This window comes from Salvelinus alpinus, chromosome 30 (genome assembly GCF_045679555.1).
Source record: "Salvelinus alpinus chromosome 30, SLU_Salpinus.1, whole genome shotgun sequence".
Taxonomy (NCBI): Eukaryota; Metazoa; Chordata; class Actinopteri; order Salmoniformes; family Salmonidae; genus Salvelinus; species Salvelinus alpinus.
Genome location: NC_092115.1, coordinates 13,710,132 through 13,732,372, shown reverse-complemented (window position 1 = coordinate 13,732,372; position 22,241 = coordinate 13,710,132). Strand labels below are relative to the sequence as shown.

The window sequence follows — 22,241 nt, the reverse complement described above, 5'->3', positions numbered from 1 at the left end:
CAAGGTCCCACCCTCCCCCTAAGGCACCCATGTACAAGGTCCCACCCTCCCCCTAAGGCACCCATGTACAAGGTCCCACCCTCCCCCTAAGGCACCCATGTACAAGGTCCCACCCTCCCCCTAAGGCACCCATGTACAAGGTCCCAGCCTCCCCCTAAGGCACCCATGTAGGAACTTAATGGTTTCTGTTAACAGCACAGCTTAATATATTACAATTGACAGTTTTAATATTTGGTTAAAGGGAACCCAGACTATCTCCTCTTTCACAGTCCTTACGCATCAGATCCACCAGAAACGCACATAGACGATAAGTGTAATGAAGAAGACTGCCCCGGCTGCTATCTTAGCATAGGTGGATCGGGTGTTGAGGTATTTGGCATCGCTGCGGTACTTCTTTGAAAGGCTGGACAGATTGCTGGCTTTGGTGTCGAGAGCTGGAGGGGAAAAAATGTCTGATTAATATTTAGGACCGTAATGTAACCAATAGCTGCATTATATCTAACCGTGAATGTATGCAGGCTTCAATCATAAATTAATAGGAAAGATGGGCAATTCCTGACATCAAAATACGACTAAAAGTTTAAAAATAAATTTAAAAAAGGGGATTTTCAAAATGTGCAACAATTTTCTAAGGGAGAGTATATGTAACTGTGAATCTCAGTGTTTGGAAAATCACTGTTTTAACTTTGATGTCATCAGATAAAAAAAAAGTTCTAAGTATTCTACAAAACTTAGAAATGTGCCTTTTTCACATGTTGAAACTGGTATTGTGCTGGTGATAACTGATGTATGAAAGTGATGGTTGCCATTTAATAGATATTGCGATTCAACAACTGATGTCACTGAATATGGACCCAGCTCCATGTTAGACAACTATACAGTTGAAGTCGGAAGTTTACATACACCTTAGCCAAATACATTTAAACTCAGTTTTTCACAATTCCTGACATTTAATCCAAGTAAAAATTACCTGTTTTAGGTCAGTTAGGATCACCACTTTATTTTAAGAACGTGAAATGTCAGAATAATAGTAGAGAGAATAATTTATTGCAGCTTTTATTTCTTTCATCACATTCCCAGTGGGTCAGAAGTTTACATACACTCAATTAGTATTTGGTAGCATTGCCTTTAAATTGTTTAACGTGGGTCACATGTTTCAGGTAGCCTTCCACAAGCTTTCCACAATAAGTTGGGGGTATTTTGGCCCATTCCTCCTGGCAGAGCTGGTGTAACTGAGTCAGGTTTGTAGGCCTCCTTGCTCACACACACTTTTTCAGCTCTGCCCACAAATTTTCTATGGGATTGAGGTCAGGGCTTTGTGATGGCCACTCCAATACCTTGACTTTGTTGTCCTTAAGCCATTTTGCCACAACTTTGGAAGTATGCTTGGGGTCATTGTCCATTTGGAAGACCCATTTGCGACCAAGCTTTAACTTCCTGACTGATGTCTTGAGATGTTGCTTCAATATATCCACATAATTTCCCTTCCTCTTGATGCCATCTGTTTTGTGAAGTGCACCAGTCCCTCCTGCAGCAATGCACCCCCACAACATGATGCTGCCACCCCCATGCTTCACGGTTGGGATGGTGTTCTTCGGCTTGCAAGCCTCCCCCTTTTTCCTCCAAACATAAATGGTCATTATGGCCAAACGGTTCTATTTTTGTTTCATCAGACCAGAGGAAATTTCTCCAAAAAGTACGATCTTTGTACCCATGTGCAGTTGCAAAGCATAGTCTGGCTTTTTTAATGGAGGTTTTTGAGCAGTGCCTTCTTTCTTGCTGAGCGGCCTTTCAGGTTATGTCGATATATGACTCGTTTTACTGTGGATATAGATACTTTTGTAACTGTTTCCTCCAGCATCTTCACAAGGTCCTTTGCTGTTGTTCTGGGATTGATTTGCACTTTTCACACCAAAGCACGTTAATCTCTAGGAGACAGAACGCGTCTCCTTCCTGAGCGGTATGACGGCTGCGTGGTCCCATGGTGTTTATACTTGCGTACTATTGTTTGTACAGATGAACGTGGTACCTTCAGGAGTTTGGAAATTGCTCCCAAGGATGAACCAGACTTGTGGAGGTCTACAATTTTTCTTCTGAGGTCTTAGCTGATTTCTTTTGATTTCCCATGATGTCAAGCAAAGAGGCGCTGAGTTTGAAGGTAGGCCTTGAAATACATCCACAGGTACACCTCCAATTGACTCAAATTATGTCAATTAGCCTATCAGAAACTTCTAAAGCCCTGACATCATTTTCTGGAATTTTCCAAGCAGTTTAAAGGCACAGTCAACTTAGTGTATGTAAACTTCTGACCCACTGGAATTGTGACACAGTGAATTATGAGTGAAATAATCTGTCTGTAAACAATTGTTGGAAAAATTACTTGTGTGCACGAAGTTTGCCAAAACTATAGTTTGTTAACAAGAAATTTCTGGAGTGGTTGAAAAACGAGTTTTAATGACTCCAACCTAAGTTTATGTAAACTTCTGACTTCAACTGTATGTATGAAAACATCTGCTAAACTATCCCTTTTAAATGAATTGTGTGTATTTTATGTCTGTATGGTGGGTTTGATGCCAGGGCTGTGTACTGTGTGAGGTATAATTATTATAAATTACCCGATAGGGCCTCTCCACGTTGCAGGACCTCTTCAATGTTTGCCACCATGATCCGCTGGACATCCTGCAGTTCTGTGTTGATGCTGCCCAGGTTCCTCCGTGCCCTGCTGTCAATGTAGGTTCTTTTTGTTTTCTGGATGTACGTGTCTGAGGACAGAGGAAGTATGAGACGCAATTACACACTAAGTGTTGGTTTATGGTGCATCTCAATTACATTAAGTCATTTAGCAGACCCTCTTATCCAGAGCGACTTACAGGAGCAATTAGGGTAAAGTGCCTTCCTTCAGGGCACCAACAGATTTTTCACCTTGTTGGCTAAGGGATTCAAACCAGCGACCTTCAGGTTACTGGCCCAACGCTCTTACCTCTAGGCTACCTGACACCCTACTCTAATGTGGCATCCTATAGTTGTCTACTTGTCTCTGCACTGAATCAAAAAACATGGAATGGGGGAAAGCAATATAGCAGGGAATTTGCTTTTGCCAGACTTATTTAGTTGTTGGTTTTTTACATCAGTGTGGATTAAGGAAAGGAGTTATGAAGGAAAGGCATTATGAAGGAAAGGACATTTCCCAAATGCTTTTTGTTTGCCTGGGATGTCTTAATGGGACGATAATGAGTGAAAAAAGAAAACCTCTCACCAAACTCAATGAAAGAGTACGGCCTGGAGACTGTGGGGACTTTCTTTCCATACTGCTCATGGAATTCTGTCTGGAGGTCTTCCAGGTACCCAAAGACCAGCTTCTTGGGAAACACAGCTTCGCACAAGGCCAAGTAGCATACACCATGTTCTAATACATAGCTGGGGAGACAGACATTAGTATGTTAGTGGAAAGTAACAGAGTTATCGTGAAGCTTGATTGAGATTTCCACATAGACCCACAGCATCCGTCCAGTGACAGGCTAGGGAGTTATCGTAAAAGGGTAATAGTCTCCAGAGTTACCACTGTCCACATAACCAGTCTTGCCTAGTTTACTCACAAAAAACTCTGGGCCCTGAATGACACAGCAGACACACCGCGGTGCATACTAAATGAACGGTGAGGACACAATCTGAACATCACTTTAACTTCCTTAATACCAGGAAATACACAAAGATAATAATGACAGTATTATAAACAGAGATTTAGGGGGAGGTCCTAGAGAGTTCCACCTTTGATTATCACACAAGACTGCTACTTGACTGGTAAATATAGAATGGTGGGTAGGCTGTATGCAAAATATAAATGACAATTGTGCATAGAAGATGAATCATGTTACTTAGTGTTAGTGTTTTCAGTATGCTGGTTATTCAAATTTAAACAAGGATGTGTTCTTAAGGCCTCATCAGCCTGGTTATTATCAGTTAGTCAATAGTTACTCAATTAATAAGTAACTTTTTGGTACAATTTTGCATGTTCAGCCAAGGAGAGCCTGTTGAGTGTGTGTGTGTCTAGTCCTTCCAACTACAATCCTATTGGCTGTGTGTGTGAAAGAGAAATTCATCTTCATTAGCTTATTATACTGAACAAAAATATAAACAACAATTTCAAAGATTTTACTGAGTTACAGTTCATATTAAGAAAATCACTAAATTGACAAATTCTTTAGGCCCTAATCTATGGATTTCACATGACTGGGCAGGGGTGCAGCCATGGGTGGGCCTTGGAGGGCATAGGCCCACCAACTTGGCAGTCAGGCCCACCCACTGGGGAGCCAGACTCAGCCAATCAAAATTAGTTTTTCCCCACAAAAGGGCTTTATTACAGACAGAAATACTCCTCAGCAACCCCCCTCAGACGCTCCCGCACGTGAAGAAGCCTGATGTGGAGGTCCTGGGTTGGCGTGGTTACGTGTGGTTTGCGGTTCTGAGGCTGGTTGGACATACTGCCAAATTCTCCAAAACGACATTGGAGGCAGTTTATGGTAGAGAAATTATCATTAAATTATGTGGTAACAGCTCTGGTATACATTCCTGCAGTCAGCATGCTAATTGCGCACGCCCTCAAAACATCTGTGGCATTGTGTTGTGTGACAAAACTGTACATTTTCAAGTGGCCTTTTATTGTCCCCAGCAAAAGGTGCACCTGTGTAATGATCATGCTGTTTAATCAGCTTCTTGATATGCCACCTGTCAGGTGGATGGATTATCTTGGCGAAGGAGAAATGCTCACCAACTGGGATGCAAACAAATTTGTGCACAAAATTTGACAGAAATAAGCTTTTTGTGCGTATGGAACTTTTCTGGGATTTTTTATTCAGCTCATGAAACCAACACTTTACATGTTGCGTTGATATATTTGTTCAGTGTAGTAACCTTCCCCAACAATATCACTCTGGATGCAGTAGTGACTATGATATTATTTAAGACAAACATAAAAGATATATAAAAAATATAATATATTAAGAAAATCCACTTATAACAATACTTACTGGAAAGACATGACCCCAGCCTCCAGGGTACATCTGTTGGGGCTCTGGGCATTGAGTTTGCGGCAGAGCTGCTTAGCCTGGCTCTGGTAGTGTTGCAAGTCTCTTCCTGACTAAACATAGGCGAGATAAAGGGGTATAAAATAACAAGTTTGCAGTTATAACAAACAGCTACACTATATCTGATAGAACGCAAATGGGAAAAATAAAATGTTGGCTAGTAGTATTCAGCAGAATATGATACAACTTAGCCTTGCTAACTTTACAACCATGATTTAGCCTTCTAACTAGCTAGCTAGTTAAGTTAGTTAGGAAGTATGCTACATGACCAAAAGTATGCGGCTATAACCGTCCTCCTGAGAAGGGTTTCCACTAGATGTTGGAACATTGCTGCCATTCAGCCACAAGAGCATTAGTGAGGTTGGGCACTGATGTTGGGCGATTAGGCCTATCTCGCAGTCACCGTTCAAATTCATCCCAAAGGTGTAAGATGGAGTTGAGGTCAGGGCTATGCCAGTCAAGTTCTTCCACATCGATCAACAAACCATTTCTGTATGGACCTCGCTTTGTGCATGGGGGCATTGTCATGCTGAAAGAGGAAAAGGCCTCAAACTGTTGCCACAAAGTTGTGCAGCACAGAATTGTCTGGAATGTAATTTTATGCTGTAGCATTAAGATTTCCCTTCACTGGAACTAAGGGGCCTAGCCCGAACCATGAAAAACAGCCCCAGACCATTATTCCTCCACCACCAAACTTTACAGTTGGCACTATCTACTGGGGCAGATAGTGTTCTCCTGGCATCTCTCAAAACCAGATTCATTCTGTCGCACTGCCAGATGGTGATGCTGATTCATCACTCCAGAGAACGCATTTCCCCCTGCTCCAGAGTCCAATGGTGGCGAGCTTTACACCACTCCAGCCGACGCTTGGCATTGCGTAGGGTGATCTTAGGCTTGTGTGCGGCTGCTCGGCAATGGAAACCCATTTTCTGAAGTTCCAGACGAACGTTGCTTCCAGAGGCAGGTTGGAACTCGGTAGTGAGTGTTGTAACCGAGGACAGACGATTTTTACACGCTTCAACACTCGGCGGTCCCGCTCTCTGAGTTTGTGTGGCCTACCACGTTGCTGCTGAACCGTTGTTGCTCCTAGACATTTCCACTTCACAATAACAGCCCGTACAGTTGACCAGGGCTGCTCTAGCTGGGGAGAAATTTGACTAACTGACTCGTTGGAAAGGTGGCATCCTGTGACGGTGCCACGTTGAAAGTCATGGAGCTCTTCAGTAAGGTCATTTTACTGTCAATGTTTGACTATGGAGATTGCATGGCTGTGCGCTCAAACAACTATCAGCAACGGGTGTGGCTGAAATAACCAAATCCACTCATTTAGAAGGGTGTCCACTTTTGTATATACAGTGCATTCGGGAAAGTTCAGACCCCTTCACTTTTTGTTACGATACAGCCTTATTCTAAAATTGATTAAATTGTCCCCCCCATCAATCTACACACAATACCCCATAATTACAAAGCAAAAACAGCTTTTAGAACTTTTTGCTAATTTATTAAAAATAAAAAAAACTCAAATCACATTTACATAAGTATTCAGACCCTTTACTCAGTACTTTGTTGACGCATCTTTGGCAGCAATTACAGCCTCGAGTCGTCTTGGGTATGACGCTACAAGCTAGGCACATGTATTTTGGGAGTTTCTTCGTAGGTTCGTGCCTTTCTAGGGAGTTTTCCTAGCCACCGTGCTTCTACATCGTTTGCTGTTTGGGGTTTCTGTATAGCACTTTGTGACATTTGCTAATGTAAAAAGAGCTTTAGAAATACATTTGAAAAATTAATTCCTCCCATTCTTTTCTGCAGATCATCTCAAGCTCCGTCAGGTTGGATGGGGAGCGTCGCTGCACAGCTATTTTCAGGTCTCTCCAGAGATTGCGTTCACTTCCCTGACCAAGGCCCTTCTCCCCCAATTGCTCAGTTTGGCCGGGTGGCCAGGTCTAGGAAGAGTCTTGATGGTTCCAAAATTCTCCCATTTAAGAACGATGGAGGCCACTGTGTTCTTGGGAACCTTCAATGCTGCAGACATTTTTTGGTACCCTTGCCCAGATCTGTGTCTCGACACAGTCCTGTCTCGGAGCTCTACAGACAATTCCTTCGACCTCATGGCTTGGTTTTTGCTCTGAGGGTATACTTATGTAAATAAGGTATTTCTGCTTTTTCTTTTTAATAAATAAAAAAGTCTAATAACCTGTTTTTACTTTGTCTTTATGAGGTATTGTGTGTAGATTGATGGGGGGGGGGGGGGGGGAAATTACTTGATCCATTTCAGAATAAGGCTGTAACTTAACAAAATGTGGAAAAAGTGAAGGGTATTAATACTATCCTAATGCACTGTATAGTGTAGCTCTCAAACTCCAGGTATCATTCTGCCTTCTTCCTAGAGTTCTCAGCCATAAGCTTCACCGAAGACTGGTTCAGGTTAACTACAATCCCAACTCTGTGATTTAACGCTTAGAAACGTCAATAATCATTGCTTGCAATATGGCTTTCGAAACATATGGCCCTTATCTTTCAACAGCGAGAAAGAATCCTTCAAATAAATTAAAAAATACACTTACTGTCTCAGTTTTGCACAGATCCATACTAGAGGTCGACCGATTAATCGGCATGGCCGATTAATTAGGGCCGATTTCAAGTTTTCATAACAATCAGTAATTGTCCTTTTTGGACGCCGATTATGGCCGATTACATTACAATCCACGAGAAAACTGTGTGGCAGGCTGACCACCTGTTACGTGAGTGCAGCGTCAAAAGGACCTTGTGGCTGCAAGGAGCCAAGGGAAGTTGCTAGCTAGCATTAAACTTTTCTTATAAAACAATCAATCTTCACATAATCACTAGTTAACTACACATGGTTGATGATGTTACTAGGTTAACTAGCTTGTCCTGCGTTGCATATAATCAATGCGGTGCCTGTTAATTTATCATCGAATCACAGCCTACTTCAACTTTTCCAAAAGTGTGATGATTTGACAAAAGCGCATTCGCGAAAAAAGCACATTCTTTGCACAAATTTACCTAACCATAAACATCAATGCCTTTCTTAAAATCAATACACAGAAGTATATATTTTTTTAAACCTGCATATTTAGTTAGCAGGCAATATTAACTAGGAAAATTGTCATTTATCTTGCGTTCAGTGCAAGCAGAGTCAGGGTATATGCAACAGTTTGGGTCGCCTGGATCGTTGCAAACTGTTTCTTCCTAACAAAGACCGTAATAAATTTGCCAGAATTGTACATAATATTGAAGGTTGTGCAATGTAACAGCAATATTTAGACTTAGGCTTGCCACCTGTTCAACAAAATACGGAATGGTTCCGTATTTCACTGAAAGAGTAAACGTTTTGTTTTCGAAATTATAGTTTCCGGATTGGACCATATTAATGAGCAAAGGCTCGTATTTTTGTGTGTTTATTATAATTAATTTGATAGAGCAGTATGACTGAGCGGTGGTAGGCAGCAGCAGGATCGTAAGCATTCATTCAAACAGCACTTTACTGCATTTGGAAGCAGCTCTTAGCAATGCTTGAAGCACAGCGCTGTTTATGACTTCAAGCCTATCAACTCTTGAGATTAGGCTGGCAATACTATAGTGTAAGACCATCCAATAGTCAAAGGTATATGAAATACAAATGGTATACAGAGAAATAGTCGACGCGTCATAATTCCTTTAATAACTACAACCTAAAACATCTTAACTGGGAATATTGAACCACCAGCTTTCACATGTTCTCATGTTCTGAGCAAGAAATTTAAACGCTAGCTTTTTTACAAGGCATATATTGCATTTTTACTTTCTTTTCGCATTATTTAACCCAAATTGAACATGTTTCATTATTCATTTGAGACTAAATATATTTTATTTATGTATTATATTAAGTTAAAATAAAAGGGTTCATTGTTCATTCGGTATCGTTGAAATTGTCATTATTACAAATATATATAGAAATTGGCCGATTAATCGGTATCGGCTTTTTTGGTCCTCCAATAAATCGGTGTTGAAAAATCATAATCGGTCAACCTCTAATCCATACAGCTTCCACTTCCTGAGTCACACTTACACACAGGTGTTCTGAGCATAATAAATAATGGCGCCGGAGATGGCTGCCATTTTACGGTCTCCTAACCAATTGTGCTATTGTGTGTATTTGTAACTTATTTTGTACATAATGTTTCTGACACTGTCTCTTATGACCGAAAAGAGCTTCAAGATATCAGGATATCAGAGGCAAAGGATTTACTTCAGACACCCGAGAAGAACCAAATCCCTGTGATTCACATTAGAAAGCGACGGAGAAATCGGGGACGTAGGTCGGGGTGCCTTGTAAGGATCCGACGGCGAGTGGGTAATCTGCCTCTACCATCAGTCCTATTAGCCAACGTATAATCACTGGATAACAAAATAGATTAACTACAATCACAAATATCCTACCAATATCTTATGTTTCACGAGTCGTGTCTGAACGACGACATTAATAACATACAGCTGGCGGGGTTTACGCTGCATCGGCAAGATAGAACAGCCGTCGTCGGTAATACAAGGGGTGGCAGTCTGTGTATATTTGTAAACAACAGCTGGTGCACAAAATCTAATAGTAAGGAAGTCTCAAGGTTTTGCTTGGCTGAGGTAGAGTATCTCATGACAAGCTGTAGACCACACTATTTACCAAGAGAGTTTATCTATTTTCTTCATAGCTACTTCATAGTCTATTTACCACCACAAACAAATGCTGGAACTAAGACAGCAACCAATGAGCTGTATACGGCCATAAGCAAACAGGAAAAGGCTCATCCAGAGGCAGCGCTCCTAGCGGCCGGGGACTTTAATGCAGGAAACTTAAATCCGTTTTATCTCATTTCTACCAGCATGTTATGTGGGCAACAAGAGAAAGAAAGAAAAAAACTCTAGACCACCTTTACTCCACACACAGAGACGCGTACAAAGCACTCCATCGCCCTCCACTTGGACAATCTGACCATGATTCTATCCTCCTGATTCCTGCTTACAAGCAAAAACTAAAGCAGGAAGCACCAGTAACTCGGTCAATAAAGAAGTGGTCAGATGACACAGATGCTAAGCTACAGGACTGTTTTGCTTGCACAGACTGGAATATGTTCCTGAATTCTTCCGATGGCAGTGAGGAGTACACCACATCAGTCACTGACTTCATCAATAAGTGCATTGATGACGTCGTCCTCACAGTGACTGTACGTACCCCAACCAGAAGCCATGGATTACAGGCAACATCTGCACTGAGCTAAAGGGTAGAGCTGTCACTTTCAAGGAGCTGCCCTCCGAACAACCATAAAACAGGCAAAGCGTCAATACAGGACTAAGATTGAATCGTACTACACCGGCTCTAGCACTCGTCGGATGTGGCAGGGCTTGCAAACTATTACAGACTACAAAGGGAAGCACATTGCCAAGTGACACAAACCTACCAGACGAGCTAAATTACTTCAATGCTCACTTCGAGGCAAGCAACACTGAAGCATGCATGAGACCATCAGCTGTTCCAGACGACAGTGTGATCGCGCTCTCCGTAGCCGATGTGCTTAAGACCTTTAAACAGGTCAACATTCACAAGGCCGCAGGGCCAGACGGATTACCATGACTTGTACACCGAGCATGCACTGACCAACTGGCAAGTGTCTTCACTTATATTTTCAAACTGTCAGTGACTGAGTCAATACCAACATGTTTCAAGCACACCACCATAGTGTTCCTGGGCACAGGGACTAAGGTAACCTGCCTAAATGACTACCGACCCATAGCACTCACATCTGTAGCCATGAAGTGCTTGGAAAGGCTGGACATGGCTCACATCAACACCATTATTCCAGAAACCCTAGACCCACTCCAATGTGCATACCGCCATACTGCAACTGGATCATGGACTTCCCGACGGGCCGCCCCCAGGTGGTAAGGATAGGTAACAACACATCCGCCACGCTGATCCACAACACGGGGGCCCCTCAGGGGTGCGGGCTCACTCCCCTCCTGCACTTCCTGTTCACGCATGACTGCATGGCCAGGCACGACTCCAACACCATCATTAAGTTTGCCAACGACCCAACAGTGGTAGGCCTGATCACCGACAAAGATGAGACAGCCTATAGGGAGGTCAGAGACCTCGCCGTGTGGTGCCAGGACAATAACCTCTCCCTCAACATGAACAAGACAAAGGAGATGATTGTGGACTACAGCAAAAAGAGGACCGAGCACGCACCCATTTTCATCAACGAACGGGGCTGTAGTGGAGCAGGTTGAGAGCTTCAAGTTCCTTGGTGTCCACATCACCAAGAAACTGTCATGGTCCAAACACACCAAGACAGTCATGAAGAGGGCATGCAAAGCCTATTCCCCCTCGGGAGACTGAAAAGATTTGGTATGGGTCCTCAGATCCTTAAATAGTTCTACAGCTGCATCATCGAGAGCATTCTGACTGGTTGCATCACTGCCTGGCATGGCAACTGCTTGTCCTCCGACCGCAAGGCACTACAGAGGGTAGTGCTTACGGCCCAGCACATCACTGGGGCCAAGCTTCCTGCCATCCAGGAGCTCTATACTAGGCAGTGTCAGAGGAGGGCACTAAAAAGACTCCAGCCACCCTAATCATAGACTGTTCTCTCTGCTACCGCACGGCAAGCGGTACCGAAGCACCAAGTCTAGGTCCAAACGGCTTCTTAACAGCTTCTACCCCCAAGCCGTAAGACTCCTGAACAGCTAATCAAATGGCTACCCAGACTATTTGCATTGCTCCCCTTTTACGCTGCTGCTGCTACTCTGTTTGTTATCTATGCATAGTCACTTTAACTCTACCTACATGTACATATTACCTCAAATAACCCGTGCCCCCGCATATCGACTCTTTACCGGTACCCCCTGTATATAGCCTCGCTACTGTTATTTTACTGCTGCTCTTTAATTATTTGTTATTTTTAACTTACTTATTTTTTACTTAACACTCGTTTTTCTTTAAACTGCATTGTTTGTTAAGGGCTTGTAAGTAAGCATTTCTACACCCGTTGTATTCGGCGCATGTGACAAATAAAATTCGATTTTCTAGATAGCTAGCTAACTTTAATTAACACAGGTGGTTGCCTCTTGTCTTCAGTGTTTTCCGTAAACTTGCGCTGTACCATGGAGATATGGCCATGTGGGAACACTAACCATTTCAAGGTGTGTATCAAATAAAAAATAAAAAAATATATTATTTCTAGCTGATTTGAAAGACAAGGTCCTTAAGTTTCCAAAAACTGTACCGTAAGCGATGTGTGTAAATGTTCAGATTGACACAACACCCACATACAGAAGACGCCTTCGTCAAATGACTTATGTGCAATGTAATGACACCGAGTCGTGATCGAGGGCTAACGTTAGCTAGGAAACACATTTTATTCATTCAAACCTGCTCGTCTTCTTGCATCGATGCAGCAAGTGGCAGTCCATCTGCTACCCGAGCGATCATTGTCAGCAAAACCATATTGACCGAAATCTCTCAAATTCACACTACAGATTGAGTTGTAGGTGTTTACTGGCTGTGCCGAAACTTGAAACTTCCTATAAACTTGGCTGCGTAGCTTCTGCTGTCAAATCTGACGCGCTGGAGGGAAGCTCGATGTGTGAGCTGGCCGGAAGTCCATGTTGTTGCGCCCTGGAATTGGGTCCGACTGCAAATCCTTTTTTTTGCAACTTTCTTACAAATAGCCATAACTGTATCGTTTGTCAGTTATACAATAACAAACGCAACTGAATTTGTTGCAATAAAAACGACAATATGTTGTAATGTAATTTTGTTTATATTTTTGTCTCATGAAGTTCGATTATCCAGACCGGACCAGACAGTGAGCCAGACGGATAGCACCTCGATTGCTTATGTCTGATGGTGTATTTAGAGATGCAGATGTCCCTGATGCCGGTGCCTGTCCTTTGAAGCTGGTCGAACGCCTAAGAACCAATACAGGCAGAGAACCATGAACAGATCCTGTAAAAAATGGTAAATTTACTAATGTTTGTCCTTGCGATAACATTGTATATTTGTATTTTGTCTTGTCCAGTCGTTTTGTTTGTGTTAAGGTTTGCTGGCTCTTTGTATAGGGAATCTTTGTGCAATGGAACCGTGTTCTTATTGGATTTTCTTTTGTTATTATACTCAAAAGCTGATATTCAGCTTTCTTCAGTTTTTCATTTAAATTCAATTCTGGTCCCGTTTTTCCAGCTCTTGCTTATGAAATAAAATAATAATAGTTGCTATAGCCTGCCTATAAATAAAGCTCAATTGATCGCATCCTCGGTGCATTGAAATAGCCTGATGATGGCATACATGACCATATAGCCTATTGCATGTTTGCAGTACAAACAATACGTCTCCATTTGAGGGCTCATGTTATAAAAAATGTATCCCTGCTCTTGACCATCAACAAACATGCCTCAATAGCACACACAACCAGCCATTATTTATATACTCTCTCGTCTACCATTCGTACAAGACATCGCTGGTAACTTGATTGGGTCACGAACGCATATTGCTAATTGTCACGTCCCTCCATTTGCTGGTCGCCCAATCCGTCTCGCAGGAGATTACCCCGCGCGTTGGCACCATTGGCATCGCGAACGCCTTTGAATGGCCCATGGTGTGAGGTGCAGCAGTTGTGATTGGAGTTTACGACTGCGCATCGCTAAACCGTGTGTTGTGATTGGACAATTAAAAAGCAAGGCCCCTTCATGTAGACTTAGTGGCCTTGGCCAGTGGGATATTATTGGATATTCATGATTACTTAATCATGGTGGAATGTTCATTTGGGTGGCCTGCTAATAGGCAAGTTAATTGACTAGTCACTGACACAAGGTCAGATATTTTCCCATCCTCCTGAAGGTTAAGTTCAGATCTGTGGTTATGGGCCACTTCTATCTGGAATGTATATCCTTCACCACCACTCCTCCCCTACTCTTCACCCCCACTCCTCCGCTTCCAGCAGCATACCACCCTGGTCTGCATCCCACTTCTGGCTTGCCTCTGTCCTACACACTGAAGAAGGCTGTAAAGCCGAAACGTCTGTGTACACTATCCCTGACACAGTAAAAAAACATTTAATAATGAAGTAATCTTTTTGAGACATATTTTTGAGTGCGAACCCATTACACCTCATTGTTTGCCTATAAAGCTAAGCAGGGTCGGTCCTGGTCAGTCCCTGGATGGGAGACCAGATGTTGCTGAAGTGGTGTTAGAGGGCCAGTAGGGGGAAAGTCTTCCCTCTGGTCTTAAGATCAAATCCCAATGTCCCAGGGCAGTGATGGGGACATAGCCCTGCGTAGGGTGCTGTCAAAGATGGTGGATAAATTAAGATAGTTCGTACCACCTCGTTTCTAAAGGGCATATATCACTCATCACCTCTCCAACTGATAGCTGATGTTTGATGAGCGTCCTGGCGCAAATTGGTTGCCGTCCATCACCCAAGTTGGTGCTACACATTAGTGGTGGATGAGGTGAGCTTCCTCCTTGCTACAGTAGGTAAAGCACTTTGGGTGTCTAGAAAAGCGCTATGTAAGTCCAATAAATTAATTATTAATATCTTTGTCTCCTTTTACCTCCCTCCCTTCCTCTAGGTCAGCCTGTGATGTGTGTGGGTGAGGAGATGGGCTGCACCTCGGCCAAGCAGGTGTTGGCCGTGCCCAGTGGTGAGGAGGGCCGCAGTAAAGCCTACAGCAATGGGGATGTTCTTTCTGGTCAGTGCTGGAAACACATTCACCTGGGTTGCGTTCAGGAGACTCAGACCATCCATTCATATCGGAACATGCTGTAAAACAAAAATGTGTGTGTCTCAGTAGAATATGGAATTGTATGTTAGTTTCATTTGTTACAATTCTGTCTGCAATGTTAGGAACATTTCGCCTCACTGAATAAACCCCTGATTTACAGACAGCACACTGTGCCAACGTGCTTTACCATCCTGAGGTGAAGTTTCCCCTTGGTACAGATCTAGGATCAGCTTCCTCTCCCCCAATCATAACCTAACCATTAGTGGGTCAAATGAAAAACCGCTATTCACACAGTCCCAATAGGGTTAACTTTGGTTACAATGAAACAGCAGTTTCAGTAAATTATTCAGACCAGGAGGAGTTCCTTACAGGGTTTGGAACCGGTTCTGGGAACAGAACAGAAAACCGGAAAATAATTAACATTTTCAAGGAACAGAACCGATCCATACTGTTCTGGTTATTTTAAAAGCTTGGGAACCGGTTAGTAACGTTATTTTACATTCCAGGCATTTTTTTCTAGTCCCACAAAAAAACGCAACAAAGCGCTTATGCAAAGCCCTTACTCTGTGTGTTTGCCTCCCTGCCTGCCAGCTGAAAATCTTTGCCAATGTGTGTGCATGTTTAGGCTACCTGCCCATCCACCCTCTGAAGCATAGGCTACTGTACTGACGTTATCATAGGCTGTACTGACGTTACCACACTGACGTTACAATAGGCTACTGTACTGACGTTACCATAGGCTACTGCACTGACGTTACCATAGGCTACTGCACTGACGTTACCATAGGCTACTGTACTGACGTTACAAACGTGATTCAGAAGACAGGGAAAGAGATTCTTTATTAGCTAGAGAAGAATGGATTAACCTTTTCAATGCTATTTAAGGATACTATAGGCCTAGTTATCACGTTTCACGCTGGATTTATTAACTACAAAAAGGTAAGACGTGTTTAGCTAGCTAGCTCAAAGGACATTCAAAGTTCCTCCATAGAAGCCCCCTAGGTATAATTCTACGAACCTAATTCAGAGATAATGCATGCCATAACAAGATGCTCAACCCTCTCTCGCTCTCTCCTCACCCGCAAAATTTCAGTCGCATCTTGTGCCATAAGGCTACACTGTCCATCACGCATGTAAACAACTAGCTTGCCTGCTCAATTCGCACTGATTGGTGAAGTAATTTAGTTTAAAGTTTTAATGTCACATTCAGAAGTACAGTGAAATGCCTTTCTTGCAAACTCAAAACCCAACAATGCAATAATCAATAACAATGTAATGCTAGAAAAAAAAGAAGAAAAAAAAGAAGAAATATGAAGAACACAATAAGTAAATATGCATATTATAAACAGGGTCGGTTCCAATACCATATTTAGAATGTGCAGGGATACTGGAGTGATGGAGGTAGATATGTATAGGGGTAAGGTGACTAGGCATCAGGATATAAGATAAACTGAGTAGCAGCAGCTTAATGAGCTAAATGTTGTTTTTTTTAACTTGATTTCACAGGTTAAAAAAGGAACAGAAAGGAACAATATAAACCTGCACTTTTTGGGGGTTCGAACCGGTTCAGAACTTTATCTTGCCGTTTGGAACAGTGGAAAGGACCACATTTTTTTGTGGTTCTGTTCAGAAAAATAATCTTGGTTCCAATCCTTGGTTCCTAATATGGGTCCCATATTTTCCATTAATACCAATCATTTTATCTTGTTCCTATTGACCTGTAAAATGAGGAACAAGAAGACCTTGTACTACTGTTATGACATTATGTTCTGATGAGGCTTGTTTATGGCTGCATGTCTGTTGTCAGGTCATTCTCTCTTTATTAGGTCATTGGCTGTGCATCATGCATCTGTTTCCCTTTCCTCTAATCTCTCTGCTTAGTGTGTGTGTGTGTGTGTGTGTGTGTGTGTGTGTGTGTGTGTGTGTGTGTGTGTGTGTGTGTGTGTGTGTGTGTGTGTATATAAGAGAGGGGGGGGGGCTTTCCAACCATTTTGAAAAGAGGATCTTCTTTGAACAGTTAATTTGAGCATGTCATTATTTTAGTCAAGTATTGACCTGGATGCCACTGATTGTTCTGCTGATTACTGCAGCTCCTCCTCTCCTCTTATCTGGATGAACAGTCGATTCCTGATCAATATAATTGATGGGGACTGTCATGAATATATGCTCTAATCAGTCATCCTCTAATCTGAAGCATGCAGATATCAAATAAAAATGTATTGTCACAAGCAAAAATAAGTTGATGTTGCTGGTAGTGTTAACAATGGCAAAAAATATAAATGCACTCTTGCATGTTTTTTTTTAACCCAAATCCCTCATACGCCCGCTCCTTCTTACAGATGAGTACAAGAAAGGCGTGGCAAGTGTGAAGTATATAAATAGAGAAGAGGACAGACTAAACAACTGCGACCAGGACAGCACGGTGAGAAAGACTGATGTTAAGTTACTCATTAGATTTATAGATCAATAGATTTATTTTTCATACAGTTTGACACACACTTTTTCAAATCGTTTAAAAAAGAATGTCCTATTTTTTAAATGTATTTAACCAGGTAGGCCAGTTGAGAACAAGTTCTCATTTACAACTGCGACCTGGCCAAGATAAAGCAAAGCACTGCGACACAAACAAAAGAGTTACACATGGGATAAACAAACATACAGTCAATAGAAAAATCTATATTCAGTGTGTTCAAATGTAGTAAGATTACGGCATTAAGACAATAAATAGGCCATAGTGGCGAAATAACTACAATTTAGCATGAACAGTGGAGTGATAGATCTGCAGAAGATGATGTGCAAGTAGAGATACTGGGGTGCAAAGGAGCAAAAAAATAAATAACAATATGGGGACGTGGTAGTTGGGTGGGCTATTTACAGATGGGCTGTGTACAGGTGCAATGATCAGTAAGATGCTCTGACAGCTGATGCTTAAAGTTAGTGAGGGAGATATAAGTCTCCAGCTTCAGTGATTTTTGTAATTCGTTCCAGTCATTGGCAGCAAAGAACTGGAAGGAAAGGCAGCCAAAGGAGGAGTTGGCTTTGTGGATGACCAGTGAAATATACAGTTGAAGTCAGAAGTTTACATACACCTTAGCCAAATACATTTAACCTCAGTTTTTCACAATTCCTGACATTTAATCCTAGTAAAAATTCCCTGTCTTAGGTCAGTTAGGATCACCACTTTATTTTAAGAATGTGAATTGTCAGAATAATAGTAGAAAGAATGATTTATTTCAGCTTTTATTTCTTTCATCACATTCCCAGTGGGTCAGAAGTTTACATACACTCAATTAGTATTTGGTAGCATTGCCTTTAAATTGTTTAACTTGGGTAAAACGTTTTGGGTAGCCTTCCACAAGCTTCCCACAATAAGTTGGGTAAATTGTGGCCCATTCCTCCTGACAGAGCTGGTGTAACTGAGTCAGGTTTGTAGGCCTCCTTGCTCGCATGCACTTTTTCAGTTCTGCCCACAAATTTTCTATATAATTGAGGTCAGGGCTTTGTGATGGCCACTCCAATACCTTGACTTTGTTGTCCTTAAGCCATTTTGCCACAACTTTGGAAGTATGCTTGGGCTCAATGTCCATTTGGAAGACCCATTTGCAACCAAGCTTTAACTTCCTGACTGATGTCTTGACATGTTGCTTCAATATATCCACAGAATTTTACTTCATGATGCTATCTATTTTGTGAAGTGCACCAGTCCCTCCTGCAGCAAAGCACCCCCACAACATGATGCTGCCACCCCAGTGCTTGCAAGCCTCCCCCTTTTTCCTCCAAACATAACGATGGTCATTATGGCTAAACAGTTCTATTTTTGTTTCATCAGACCAGAGGACATTAATCCAAAAAGTACGATCTTTGTCCCCATGTGCAGTTGCAAACCGTAGTCTGGCTTTTTTATGGCGGTTTTGGAGCAGTGGCTTCTTCCTTGCTGAGCGGCCTTTCAGGTTATGTCGATATAGGACTCGTTTTACTGTGGATATAGATACTTTTGTACCTGTTTCCTCCAGCATCTTCACGAGGTCCTTTGCTGTTGTTCTGGGATTGATTTGCACTTCTCGCACCAAAGTACGTTCATCTCAAGGAGACAGAACGCGTCTCCTTCCTGAGCAGTATGACAGCTGCGTGGTCCCATGGTGTTTATAATTGCGTACTATTGATTGTACAGATGAACGTGGTACCTTCAGGCGTTTGGAAATTGCTCCCAGGGATGAATCAGACTTGTGGAGGTCTACAATTTTTTTTCTGATGTCTTGGCTGATTTCTTTTGATTTTCCAATGATGTCAAGCAGAGGCATTGAGTTTGAAGGTAGGCCTTGAAATACATCCACAGGTACACCTCCAATTGACTCAAATTATGTCAATTATCCTATCAAAAGCTTCTAAAGACATGACATCATTTTCTGGAATTTTCCAAGCAGTTTAAAGACAGTCAACTTAGTGTATGTTTTTTTACATTTTTATTTCACCTTTAATTTACCAGGTAGGCTAGTTGAGAACATGTTCTCATTCACAACTGCGACATGGCCAAGATAAGCAAAGCAGTGCAACACAAACAACAACACAGAGTTACACTCGGAATAAACAAACATACAGTCAATAATACAATAGAAAAAGTCTATATACAATGTGTGCAAATGATGTAGGACAAGGGAGGTAAGGCAATAAATAGGCCATAGTGGCGAAATAAGTACAATATAGCAATTAAACACTGGAGTGGTAGATTTGCAGAAGATGAGTGTGCAAGTAGAGATACTGGGGTGCAAAGGAGCAAAATTAATAAAATAAATAACAGTATGGGGATGAGGTAGTTGGATGGGCTATTTACAGATGAGCTATGTACAGGTGCAGTTATCTGTGAGCTGCTCTGACAGCTGGTGCTTAAAGCTAGTGAGGGAGATATGAGTCTCCAGCTTCAGTGATTTTTGCAATTCGTTCCAGTCATTGGCAGCAGAGAACTGTAAGGAAAGGCGGCCGAAGGAGGAATTGGCTTTGGGGGTGACCAGTGAAATATACCTGCTGGAGCGCGTGCTATGGGTGGGTGCTGCTATGGTGACCAGTGAGCTGAGATAAGGCGGGGCTTTACCTAGCAAAGACTTATAGATGACCCGGAGCCAGTGGGTTTGGTGACGAATATGAAGCGAGGGCCAACCAATGAGAGCATACAGGTCGCAGTGTTGGATAGGATATGGGGCTTTGGTGACATAACGGATGGCACTGTGATAGACTACATCCAATTTGCTGAGTAGAGTGTTGGAGGCTATTTTGTAAATGACATCGCCGAAGTCGAGGATCGGTAGGATAGTCAGTTTTACGAGGGTATGTTTGGCAGCATAAGTGAAGACTCTAGATTTAATTTTGGATTGGAGATGCTTAATGTGAGTCTGGAAGGAGAGTTTACAGTCTAACCAGACACCTAGGTATTAGTAGTTGTCCACATGTTCTAAGTCAGAACCGTCCAGTGTAGTGATGCTGGACAGGCGGGCAGGTGTGGGCGGCGATCGGTTGAAGAGCATGCATTTAGTTTTACTCGCATTTAAGAGCAGTTGGAGGCCATGGAAGGAGACTTGTATGGCATTGAAGCTGGTCTGGAGGTTAGTTAACACAGTGTCCAAAGAAGGGCCAGAAGTTTACAGAATGGTGTCGTCTGCGTAGAGGTGGATCAGAAAATCACCAGCAGCAAGAGCGACATCATTGATATATACGGAGAAAAGAGTCGGCCCAAGAACTGAACCCTGTGGCACCCCCATAGAGACTGCCAGAGGTCCGGACAACAGGCACTCCGATTTGACACACTGAACTCTATCTGAGAAGTAGTTGGTGAACCAGGCGAGGCCGTCATTTGAGAAACCAAGGCTGTTGAGTCTGCCGATAAGGATGCAGTGATTGACAGAGTCGAAAGCCTTGGCCAGGTCAATGAAGACGGCTGCACAGTACTGTCTTTTATCGATGGCGGTTATGATATTGTTCAGGACCTTGAACGCGGCTGAGGTGCACCCATGACCAGCTCGGAAACCAGATTGCATAGCGGAGAAGGTACGGTGGGATTCGAAATGGTCGGTAATCTGTTTCTTAACTTGGCTTTCGAAGACTTTATAAAGGCAATGTAGGATAGATATAGGTCTGTAACAGTTTGGGTCTAGAGTGTCTCCCCCTTTGAAGAGGGGGATGACCACGGCAGCTTTCGAATCTTTAGGGATCTTAGACGATACGAAAGAGAGGTTGAACAGGCTAGTAATAAGGGTTGCAACAATTGCGGTGGATCATTTTAGAAAGAGAGGGTCCAGATTGTCTAGCCCTGCTGATTTGTAGGGGTCCAGATTTGCAGCTCTTTCAGAACACCAGCGATCTGGATTTGGGTGAAGGAGAAGTGGGGGGGGGCTTGGGCAAGTTGCTGTGTGGGGTGCAGAGCTGTTGGCCGGGGTAGGGATAGCCAGGTGGATGCATGGCCAGCCGTAGAAAAATGCTGGTCATCTTGCCGACCCCTATGAGGTCATTGCTAAAATCCCAGATCTGTTTGGTCGTCTTGCCAACCCCTATGAGGTCATTGCTAAAAAATATAAAGGGCGGGGTACGTTCTAAGGAGATGTGTTCCATTACAAAATGTGGATACTTAATATATTGGCCAGAACTCATCTATTAAAATCCAATCAAATTTGTATTTTTCACATGCTCCGAATACAACAGCTATTTGACCTTACAGTCAAATGCTTACTTACAAGCCCTAAACCAATAATGCAGTTTAAAGAGAAAATTAAGAAATAAAAGTAACAAATATTTAAGGAGCAGCAATATCAGTGATAGCCCTGTGTGTGTTTCAGGAGAATACTGCCCTGCTCACCACGGTCCAACAAACAGACGACACAGGATCAAATGGCAATGGGAAGACACAGTGAGCTCAACCAACTATTTATGTTGTCATTCTGTCACACAATGCAGGGTTTTCCCTCTCCCTTTCCATCCCTGAACTAACAGTGTTGAATTGGAACTGTCTTGTGTCTTTCTCCACAGGATCCATTCTTCAGAGAGCCAGCAAGAGTTCTTCAGGATGCTGGATGAGAAGATAGAAAAGGTGAGAGTTCAATGACCTCATAGGGGTCGGCAAGACGACCAAACAGATCTGTGATTTTAGCAATGACCTCATAGGGGTCAGCAAGACGACCAAACAGATCTGGGATTTTAGCAGTGACCTCATAGGGGTAGGCAAGACGACCAAACAGTGTGTGTGTGTGGGGGTGGTTAGATCAGTGTCTGGGGAGGACTTCATTCTACTCTCTTCTGTTTTGCTTTTTCAGGGGCAGGACTACTGCTCAGAGGAAGAGGATATGACATAGCACTGAGGTCCACCATCTGCTCCCCTGAGAGGAAGGATTTGTCCAATGG

The 22,241-nt window shown here is 42.7% G+C and overlaps 2 protein-coding genes across 2 annotated transcripts; one reads left to right on the top strand and one right to left on the bottom strand.

The window, feature by feature from the left end:
• Positions 1-198: 198 nt before the first annotated feature.
• On the bottom strand, positions 199-12,752 carry LOC139559559 (vesicle-trafficking protein SEC22b-B-like). Its single transcript, XM_071375658.1, has 5 exons — positions 12,505-12,752; positions 5,028-5,137; positions 3,257-3,417; positions 2,616-2,762; positions 199-434 (listed from the first exon to the last, which is right to left on the bottom strand). The coding sequence occupies exons 1-5, from the start codon at positions 12,577-12,579 to the stop codon at positions 280-282; spliced, it is 648 nt and encodes a 215-aa protein (XP_071231759.1). The 5' UTR covers positions 12,580-12,752; the 3' UTR covers positions 199-279.
• A 13-nt stretch (positions 12,753-12,765) lies between these two features.
• Positions 12,766-22,241, top strand: LOC139559561 (uncharacterized protein C1orf21 homolog). Its single transcript, XM_071375660.1, has 6 exons — positions 12,766-13,092; positions 14,703-14,822; positions 17,195-17,277; positions 21,680-21,750; positions 21,870-21,930; positions 22,154-22,241. The coding sequence occupies exons 2-6, from the start codon at positions 14,714-14,716 to the stop codon at positions 22,190-22,192; spliced, it is 363 nt and encodes a 120-aa protein (XP_071231761.1). The 5' UTR covers positions 12,766-13,092; positions 14,703-14,713; the 3' UTR covers positions 22,193-22,241.